Source organism: Rosa chinensis, chromosome 1 (genome assembly GCF_002994745.2).
Source record: "Rosa chinensis cultivar Old Blush chromosome 1, RchiOBHm-V2, whole genome shotgun sequence".
Taxonomy (NCBI): domain Eukaryota; kingdom Viridiplantae; phylum Streptophyta; class Magnoliopsida; order Rosales; family Rosaceae; genus Rosa; species Rosa chinensis.
The window spans coordinates 26397499-26408014 of record NC_037088.1 but is presented as its reverse complement, the minus strand read 5'-3'; the positions used below and the strand labels follow the sequence as shown (position 1 = coordinate 26408014).

Sequence of the window (10516 nt, the reverse complement as noted above, 5' to 3'; positions counted from 1 at the left end):
TGACTATATTCCTAGTCTTTCCAAACACTAGAAAGGAAAACTGATGGGAATTACAATTTTTCATGCCCATCGAAAGAGCAAGGAATTGATTTCCTTTCCTTTCCTTTCCGCGAACCAAACGCAACCTAAGTTTGGAGATAGCATGAACCCCCATAGTTCGACTTAATCTTCCCACAAAAGAAGAAGTAAGAGGTAGAAGAAGGGAGGTTGAAAGTCCCCGAGAAAAGAAGAGAATAAAAAGTACTCAAAAGCTGGAACTTTAATTGAAAAATTACCTCGAAATAGGGTCGCCAGAAAATTGGTCGAAATTTGCTTGCCGAAGGTTGGTCTTGTCGCTGGTGGCCGGTGGTGGTTGGTCGCTGACCAAGAAGCTGCTGGGGGCATGGCCGGAGGATTGGCTGGGGTTGGGGCAGATGTTAGTGAGGCTAGCAGACAGAGAAAGGGCGTGCGAAAGCAGCAACATGCCAGTAGGCGACACGTGTTGAGCGAAGCGAGGTTAACGCGCTGGAGGTTCTGGGTGAGCGTGCTGCTAGTGGAAAGAGGGGCTAGCGAGGCTAACGAGGCCGCAGAGGCATTGAGGAGACACTAGCGAGGCTAGCTGGGTGAGGAGGCGAGGCTAACACGTGCAAGGGATGCAGGGCAGCAAGGCTAACGACTGTGCGCTAGCTAGGCTAACTAGAATTTTTTTCTTTTCTTTTCTTTTCTTTTATTTCCTTTTGTAGGGTTTTGGCTTTTGGAATCAAGATTATGGTTTCCTACCGATAACGTGTTATAGGGAATATTAATATGGCAGAGAGTGAATTGTACTTTCATTGATAATAGATACCTATTTATATAGAGGATTACAAGCATAGAATCGGAGTTTTACAAAGAAAAATAATCGCACAATATTAGGATATCTAAGAAGATAACCGTATTATAACTTACACAAGTAATTAAAGTTTGGGCCAAATACACACTTTAAGTGCGCCCTTAAACAGAAGGTGTTTTATCTTTGAAGACTACAGTTTAAACCTTTGCAATGGCACTTCCCTTCACTGGTTGTGCCCTAATGAAGCCACTATGTGTCCTCTTATTTATTTTTATTTTTTTCTGTTTTTTTCTTCTTTCCCTTCTATTTTGCCTCAGCATTTGTATCCAGAAAATCTGATTGTTGACTTGTCAGTCCTTATGATAGAATTTCCGTTCCTTCTTTGGTCCAACGTACCACAGCAAAAATACTACAAATCTGATACACATGAAAGGTCTATCAAAATGAACTGCCTGCCTAATCTTGTTGACCTGATCATAGACTAAAACTTGTACAAAACACTACAACATTTCCATTTACATGCAAGGCTTTAGCTTCCTACCCACCACTGCCCATTCTGACTTTCTACATGACCACGTTGAACAAAGTTTCCTCTTCCACCGGCATGTGATGATAAACGGTTAGCAGCAAAATGAGGCCGGGTGTGTGTCCAAGGGTCTTGCTGGCCTCTACCTGTACCAGCAAATGGATAGGAGTGCTGCCACGAATTGTGTTGCCCTCGGCCACGGCCCCAAGTATGATAGGACTGTGAACCATGACCAGCAAAGTTTCTGTCTTGAGAGATACTATTTCTAGATGGCCATAAATCATTATTCAATGACTGAACTCCCCTTCCATTAGGCCTCCAGCATTGGCCTGACTCTGATATATTTAATTCCCTGAAGCCGTGTTGTAATGTGCCTTTTCTGTAATCTGAGGTACCCTTGGAATAATATGATCTAGGAGATGACACTACTCTTTGACCACTGGATATTCCTTTTGGAGCATAAACTCGGTCCCCTGAATTAGAACTACCATTTGCTCCTCTACCACAGCCCCATCCAGAACCAGCAAATTTGTGAACTGAATTGGCAGGATAGCTTGACGTGAATTTACCATTGTGAAAACTTGCATTTCCCAAATCATTTGGTTTTCTAAACCTTTCCTGAACTTGCTGGATGCTGCATTTTGCTTTTAATTACCAAATGAGTCCAGAGAGAGCAATTAAAAGAATTAAATGAATGAAAGTTGAAACACGACTGACACACCTGAGGGTGGGCACATTTCCCTGGCATTCATGCCATAGAATTGTTTCCATAAGCTCTTGTTCATTGATTGTCTGCAAATATATATTTGATTTGTTTGGCCAAACATCAGAATCAAATTTCATAGCATGCATTTGGGAGTGATTTCAGTTCAATGATTTAAGTGTACTAAAATCGAAAATAAATGATTATATAGAATTGCAATGGCAAGGAACATATCCATATTAAGCAGATATAAAAAGAGAACTATTTACATAAGACTGTTCAAGCAAATTAGAAATAATAAAAACCGTAAGACTTAAATGACCTATATATACCTTGGTAGGATGTTGTACACCATCAAGTAAATGAGGCATATGCAGACTTGTATTAGGAAGCTCATAGAGGGCACATCTGCAACATGATGAATTTAAAAATAATCCCAAAAATCCAAAAGACAAATACGCTATTAGCAATGTTGTTGACATACAAGACAGAGTCTTCTTCAGAGCTATCATCGCTTTCTTTGACATTGACATCATTGTCATCAAGCTGAAGGATAAAACCACTGATTCCAAAGCTGGAAAGTGAAAAGAACAAATGTTTATAACAAAAAGTCAAAAATTAATATTTAGAAGAATACTGAAAATAAGGACTAAGAAAAGCACAAAAAGGCAGAGAACAAACGACCTACCTCAAATTGGTGTCAATCTTGATCGACTGATTGTCACCATTAGACAGTGAAACAATTTGTGATGCCATACCGTGGGTGCATCGCATGAATAACTGATCAAGTTTCTCAGCATTCCTGTCAATTTCTTCTGCCTAGAAAAGTAACATTAACTTGGAATCAGTTCTATATAAATTGGTCATGATAAAACGTCTTCTATCGATATAATTCAGAAATAGGAAATGGAGTATGATACCATTAGTTCCTTTTCCAATTTTCTGGTCTCCTGTAGAAGTCGGGATTCTTCCACAAAGGGAAGTTTGCAGATACCCTTTAGAAGACAACATGTTACAACCAATTTTAAAAAATAGAAGATCAGTAGAGTCGACGGAAAAGCAACGCAAAAGGATCTTTAACAGAACATTAGAAAAACTGGTGCATGTGAAGAAAACAAAACCACCAAACCTGCCACGTAAATCTCTTCCCATCCATGTCAATTTCGAAGTCTAAACATGAAGCAATGCTTAGAGTTAAAACTTTTAAAGTGAACTAATCCACTAGATAAAATATAAATGGCATAATAGCATTACCAGAAGGGTAAAAATCAATGATTGTGGAACACTCTTCCGTCATAAGTGTCCGATAATCCTTAGGAAGTGCATGAGCGCTAAAAAGATGAACATTTGTTTCAACCTCTAGGAAAATGGTTAATTTATAAGAAATACTTGCAAAAAAATATAAGTAAAGCTAAAGCTACCTTCTTGGTGGCAGGACAGCCATGAGTGTATCTATAGGTTTAAATGGGGAACCTTTCTGAAATTGTGGTTTGACCTGGGCTAGGCCCTTCATATCAGAGGCAAATGGTCCATAATGAAAAGGATAAAACCTGATAGGATGTTTCAATGATAATTTACTTTATCTTTAGGTGATTATCATTACTATACTGAGTAGCAGTACATCACAGGTATGTCTTACCATTTCCACGATGGGGGACCGGAAAAGTAGTATAAAAGAACCCAGAGCAGTCCTTCTGTGTAGCTTTTGACCTAATTGTAAACAGCAAATGGAGTTACAAAGAAACAAAAATTCAAAATGAAAAGATCTTGTGAACTATATTTTAGTAATTTATATGTTGGGTTAGTGAAAAATACGCAGGGGAAACTAAGTAAGTTCTCTTGAAACAAACATAAACTCAAATTCAATTTTGTACAGAGCTCATACTCAATCAACCAAAATAAGTGCTTAGTATAATTAATGATGTATCTTAATTGTTCAAAAGAAAATAAAATAGAAGTGGAGAAATGAGAAAACATGGACAAATTTGCAAACAGTAAATGCAAGATTAAGCTATAATATATAGCCAGACATACTACTTCCTTCCTTTTGCTTTCAATCTCCCCCGGGCTTTCAGCAGAAAATTTGCATTTGTAATATCTTTCTTTGAATCCTGTAGCACCCAATCGTACCTGTGTGGATGAATGAGGAAATATATATAAGTCAGAATGTAAGTTCAGAAGGAAGTATGATATAGGATAATGGAACTTCCAGATAAGATTTTCCATACTTTGTCAGTGGTGATTTTACCATTCCTAAACAGATCAGATTTTCTTCTAATGCTGGCCTTCAATTTTTGCTTGAATTCCTTCGTGTTTTCCACTATCTGCAACATAATGATATAGATAACAAGGAGGCCAAAATATTTAGCCACGTCCGAAAATGAAGAACCACCCTCATCATCCCCCACCAGAGTAAAATTATGCAGAAGCATCTGAAAGTAAATATCAATTACCCATACTCCCACACCAAAAGAAAAAGAGAACAAAAAAATTATGCAAGAGATAATATTCCCTTAGACATGAACAACGAGCAAAATAGTAACCGAAGATTTAAGATAATACTGATCAAATTGGACCAAGAAGTCAAAGCATATCTCTTTGTACACATATACATGGGAAGAGCGTGCATGCATATGTCATATACATGGGGAGAGCATGCGCGTGTGCATACATGTGTGAGTAAAAGAAAACCAAAAGAACCTCATTCAAAACAGAACAGAACAATAACATACTTCGGAAGATGAAACGTTATCAGCTGAAACAACTGCAGATCCTTCAATTGCCTCAAAATTAAAGTTTGAACTTCCAGCATCAATGTCTTCCTCTATCTGGAGAAGCATGCAATTAACTCTTTATTTCACAATGGTGACTTTAGACAAAGACAAATCTGTCAGCAGTGATACAATATATGAACATAAAAGTTTGAAACAACGCGCTCACCGAATCATTGTTATAGCAAAGACGTCTGAGTTTACGCTCTCGTATATCTGATCTTTTCTTGAATATTTTCTCTTCAAATGCTCCAATAAGGAGAACAAATTTCTCAACTCTAGATAGTTTGATGTACCCCAACTTCTTGTCATGAACCTGATTTGTGCAAATGATCATGAACCTGTCTAGCTATATTGATTTTGTTGTGAAGAAAAAAAACAAGATTTGGCTAACTTATATTAATATACCTGAATCATATCAACCAAATAGCCACCAATATTCTTGAATTCTTTCTTGTAGACTGTCATCAGCAAATCAATTGCACCCTGAGAACAAGTATTTCACAAAAGTTAGTTTTCATGTGAATACATAGTTTCTCATTACATAAACCATTTGTTAAGTTAGCATAGAACCTCATGAATTTCCAATGTCGGCATGTGGGGTAAAAAATCATTTCCCGCGAAGAAACATATAAAGATGAAATCATCAATTATACGCTCAAGATCAAACTTAAAGTTCTCAGGAGGATCATTGATTTGCATGTCAAGCTCCAGATATTCCCTCAAAATCCAAACATGCAGAAACTGAAAATTGGATTAAGGAAAAGTTCAGACAAAGAAGAAGCTACACTACCCTAATGGAAGTTCACAAAATTAAGATACCTGATATCGCTTTTTCATCATGTACGCTGTTCTTTTGTCTGATATTGCAGATGAGATTGTCAATTGACTGTTTGCAGGTTGCTCCTGGTTTTGGATTAGTGAATTTTCCCAAAAAAGACGAGTTAATACAAAAGTTCATAATATTGTGTCAGTTTCCTTATATAGTAATGCCAATCCTCATTAGTAGTGTTCAAAACCTCTAACTTGAATTAGTACTCGATGCTTCCAGAAAACTGTAACTAAACCTCTGTTTTGTAATTCAATAAATTGTAACATGGCTAGAAGTAATTATCAAAACCCTTGAAAACTAGATGATGCCCAGATATTTATCAAGATCGAATTCCAACATGGTAAAAAAATGAACCAAAAAAAAAAAAAAGAGAAAGAGAAAGGAAATTAATAAAACTTGAAAGGTTTGCAAATTCAACCTCTCTTAGTATGGAAAAGTGAACTTCATGTGTTGCCAAAGATAACATTATAAGATCTGCATCCTGTCATGATGCCAATGGTAGCATATGAGAATGTAAAATCAAGAATTGAGATAAAATGAAAATCAGACGGGCAGAAGGATATATAGGAAATAAATTCTTTATATTTGCATCCCATATAGTCTTTTTTTCATACCAGACCATGCAAGCAATGGCGGGTGTTTGGATCATAAGAAGGAACAGTTCGCTGGTGACGTATGAACGACATCACTTTATGTTCTCCTTCCCCAGGAACATTGGCATCAGAAAGTATTACCTAAATGAATAAGAAAGGAAATTAACAAAACAAAATATAAGAATCAAATTTGGAAGGAGACATAAATATAAGCACCAGTGAACACCCTTGGTGCAATATGCATGCATTATTTATGATTTTATTCGACATTGATTAAAATTTAAAAAGGAACTAATCTGCACTTAATCAGTTCATGTACTTTAAGTACTCGTCATATCAATAGACCAGACCTTGATGTCCCTCCAGCCTGAATCTTGGCTTAAACGTAGATTGATGTAGCTATGAAGAGCCTTGGATAACTTGTACATGAAATCTGTTCCTGGGGTGATTATATTAGAATCAGAAACTTCGGACTCCTGTTCTAGTAGGATTTTTTTCCCTTCCTTTTCAAATTGCTGTCTTAGTTTCTCTCCTTCAGCCTCCTACATATTATAATTCAAACAACAGTTGGGAACATCAATATGTCTTCATCAAATTAATTCAAAGCATAACACATAGAAAACTCATGTGAATTTCAGATACACCCACAGCAAGATTCTTGTCCATTGCCGACTTAAAACGCCTGGCGCGCTGTTGATTCATTTTAGCCCTCGGAGCAACTCCATCTACAAGAGAAAATTTTAATTGACATCTACTACAATAGTACATTTGTATAGATAGCCGGTAGACAAAAAATACAAATTGAAAGTAAAAGCACCTCAAAAGTCTAGTAATTAACGGTAATACGTTAAAAACAAACAAATTAGTTCAATTTTCTCACCAATGGCTATGTAGAGTAGTTTCCTTGGTCTAACAATATTGAAAAGCCGATCAATGTATTCGAAAATATTGTTGAAGACATCTTCATAAGTTCTTGGTGGTGCTAGCTGAACACCAGATATATAAAATAAGCTCTTAAACATGCAGAGAAAGAACTTCATAACTAAGACATAGATTAGAAAGAAATGAACTGTGATCTTACTCCATAACCATCATCATCGTCTTCTTCCGGGTGAAAGCAGGGATGGATAATCCCATTCATGTCTAGAAACAGGTTATCGAACTCTATGCCGTTTGGGTTTGGCAAGCTTGCATCTAGAAACTGATCCCCTCCCGCTTCAATGGCTTTCACCACCACTTTAGGGTACTTGTTTACCAACCAACGAAAAAAAGATGGAACCCCCATTTATCTCTGAAACAAAGCCAAGCTAGAGGGTAGCTCAAGAGATGCAGTATATATTTGCTCTTCGGTGAGTTCGGTCACCGACTCTGAGATCAACTTGCTTACTTAATAAGCCCAGGTACTGATCATGCAAACACATAAATACGTGTTTAGAATATATAAATTCTCAAATAAAGTTACAAACGCACACCGCCATTTGATTTAATCCAGTACGAACCATTTTATCGCATTTATTCCGAGAAATGACTCCTTTCCAATTCCCAAGGAATATCAATCTCATGAGTCATGTCTTGTGTAGTGGGTCTGCCCGACTTCCTTTTAACCTTTTTAGGCATGACATTACTTAACATCGTTGTACGTTACATCATTAGCTCTTTTATGGCATTGAAAGATTAGGATTTAAGGGGTGTATTGTATGTAGATTTCTAAGGTATTTTAAAGATATTTTTGGACTTGAAAAATCTATGGATATTCAATTATGATTTATTAAGATTTTTAAAGTGTTTCTATAAGTATTAGGGTATTCAATTTGGATTTGTAAATTAAGGGAGATTTTAATTCCATAAAAATTTGAAGGTATTCAAAAACTCTATGAATTCTATAAAATTTATAAAAAAGTGGACTCTTGTAGATTATATAGCCACAGGTATAAATACCAAAGCTCCAAACAAATCCAACGTCTCCACCAAAGATTTCTACAATATTCTTTTTGCAAAGCAGCTCGACATCTAGGTAAATGAAACCTCTTGGGTTTCTCCTCTCGAGTTCTTTCTTGAAATTTGGGTCTCCTCTCTCTTGTTGTAATCATTTTCTTTGCTCTTGAACATATTGCTATTGTATGTATCTATATTTTGATCATCTATGAATTCTACCATAAGCCCTAGGTTGACTTGAGTAGTATTCTTGTTGGTGTGAAAATAATCAGTTCTTGTTGCTGTGAAATGATCAATTATTGCCTCTTCAAATTTAAAAAAGAGGAAGAAATGATCAATTATTACTACTGTGAAATCATCGGTAAATGGCTTGAAATTATGTTGTGAAAACAATCAATCTTTGTTGCTATGAAAACATGTATGACGTTCTTGTTGGCTATTGCAGTGAAACCTACACTTTTCCTAAAAGCAAATAGGGTAAAGAGAAAAGAAACAAACAATCAGAGATAACTTTAATAAAACAAAGGGAATAACTTTAATAAAACAAAGGGAATAACAAGCAGCAAAGAAAGTTTATGTTACTATTTGTAGATTTATAATAGGAAAAAAAATCTAGAACTAAAAACATACAAAAAGTAGAAAAAAAAATATGATACACTAGAAACATGCATATTGTTTATCAGAGGCACAAGCTTAGATTAGCTAGCTAGCAATAAGGATTAGACATATAAGTATAGGAGAAAAATGCACTATCAGTGTCTCAACTCTTGTGCATCGGCCAGTTTGATACCCACACACTCAATCCTGAACCAATATTTTGCTATCGACGAGGTACTTCTTTCAGATTTAGCTGATGGCTCCGTCAAATGTCTGACGTGGCAAATACGTGGACCCCAAAAATGCCATGAAATGACTTAAATGACCCCAAACTCTACTAGACCTTGATTTCTCGCCATTTTCCATAGGGAATGACTATCATTCCCTCCATGTTTGTACTCTACCAGACAAATTTCCATGAAAATGAAAATCTAATTTAAAGGGGAGGATTGGTAAGCACTGAAAATACATATAAGAGACCACATGTAATGAGCAGAAATCTAACCAAACTTCCCATTCAATTCCCTTCCATCAACAACTTCGTCACCACCGTCTCCTCCGACGTCGTTTTCCAGAACCGCCGTGACTCCTGCCTCTCCCTCCTCACTACCTCAGCTCTAAGTATACAAAATGTTCAATGCGATTTCGATTTCAGCTCAATCCAAAGTTCCAAACTTTACTAAAGTAATGCTCCATTAAACCAAACCCAGTTCTCTAATCACAACCAAAACCCAACAAATTGCCAAAAGCCAATTCTCCAATCACAACCAAAACCCAACAAATGGTACACAAACCTTCAACAGGGTATGAAGCAAATTAATGAGGGAAAGTGAGGTTGAAGAAGATAAAGAAAAGAGCCCAGAACATAGATGGTATGAATTCATTGCCATTGTAAACCAAACGCAAACAGATGCAAGTGCTCCACCATCCCAAAAATCTCATAAAACCATACTCAAACAGATGTAGGTGCTTCTCCATCATTCAAAATCAAAAAACCATCTGTTAAACATAGACTCAAGCTTTATGCTTTCTTTCCTTTTTAGGAGCTAGATAAAAAAAAACCCATGAATTAATGCTTGCCCAGAGAAATCACTTATGGAAGAATATTTTCCAATTTGAGAGAAACCCATTAATCCAAACCCACATTAAAAGCTTCAAGCTTGAACATAAGTAATAGAGGAACAATTGAACAAATTAAAACCCAGGTGATAAAGTTCTCTTTGCATCAATAATGAATATAATGTCTTCACCGCCGTCATCTTTGACATTGAAAATCTTCGTGTCTTTGGTCCTGGTTGAATCCCTACTGCATCTCCAATCACTCTCTCAAAAGTTGCTGCGGATTGAGCTTTCAATTCATAGATCTTCAAGATTACTCCTCAATCCTCCTCTCTTTCAATTCAACCTTACAACACCACTACTCCATTTTCTCGGCATCAAATTATTCGTATCAAAGCCAATTATGTGTCCCGGCCGGTTACTCCCAGACTCAATCCCTGCCGGCTTCTTCAAATAGCACTTCACCGCCGATGACTTGATGATGAACTCGAGGCTTTGGCGATGCGGAGGCGGCTACAATATTGGCAGCCTGAACCTTCACGTCTTCCTTCTTCAGTCCGGGGAGGTCCACCTTGAAGATATGGGCATCCGGGGTCTCCTTCCAATCTATTCGAGTATGGGCAAAGGCGGAGGTATCGCCGGCAATGGAGGAGTTGACGAGAGAGCCTATGCCTAGAATTGGTTGCTTT

At 37.0% G+C, this 10516-nt stretch overlaps 1 protein-coding gene across 1 annotated transcript; it reads right to left on the bottom strand.

Annotated features, from left to right (window-relative positions):
- Positions 1-846: 846 nt before the first annotated feature.
- LOC112188015 (5'-3' exoribonuclease 3) lies at positions 847-7653 on the bottom strand. Its single transcript, XM_024327027.2, has 23 exons — positions 7318-7653; positions 7117-7222; positions 6885-6961; positions 6587-6778; positions 6258-6377; positions 6062-6124; positions 5634-5717; positions 5385-5555; positions 5220-5297; positions 4981-5127; positions 4773-4868; positions 4269-4364; positions 4075-4170; positions 3680-3750; positions 3462-3590; positions 3295-3371; positions 3170-3210; positions 2961-3035; positions 2729-2859; positions 2525-2614; positions 2373-2448; positions 2059-2129; positions 847-1971 (listed from the first exon to the last, which is right to left on the bottom strand). Exons 1-23 carry the CDS (start codon positions 7519-7521, stop codon positions 1341-1343), a joined length of 2922 nt encoding a protein of 973 aa, XP_024182795.1. The 5' UTR covers positions 7522-7653; the 3' UTR covers positions 847-1340.
- Positions 7654-10516: the final 2863 nt, after the last annotated feature.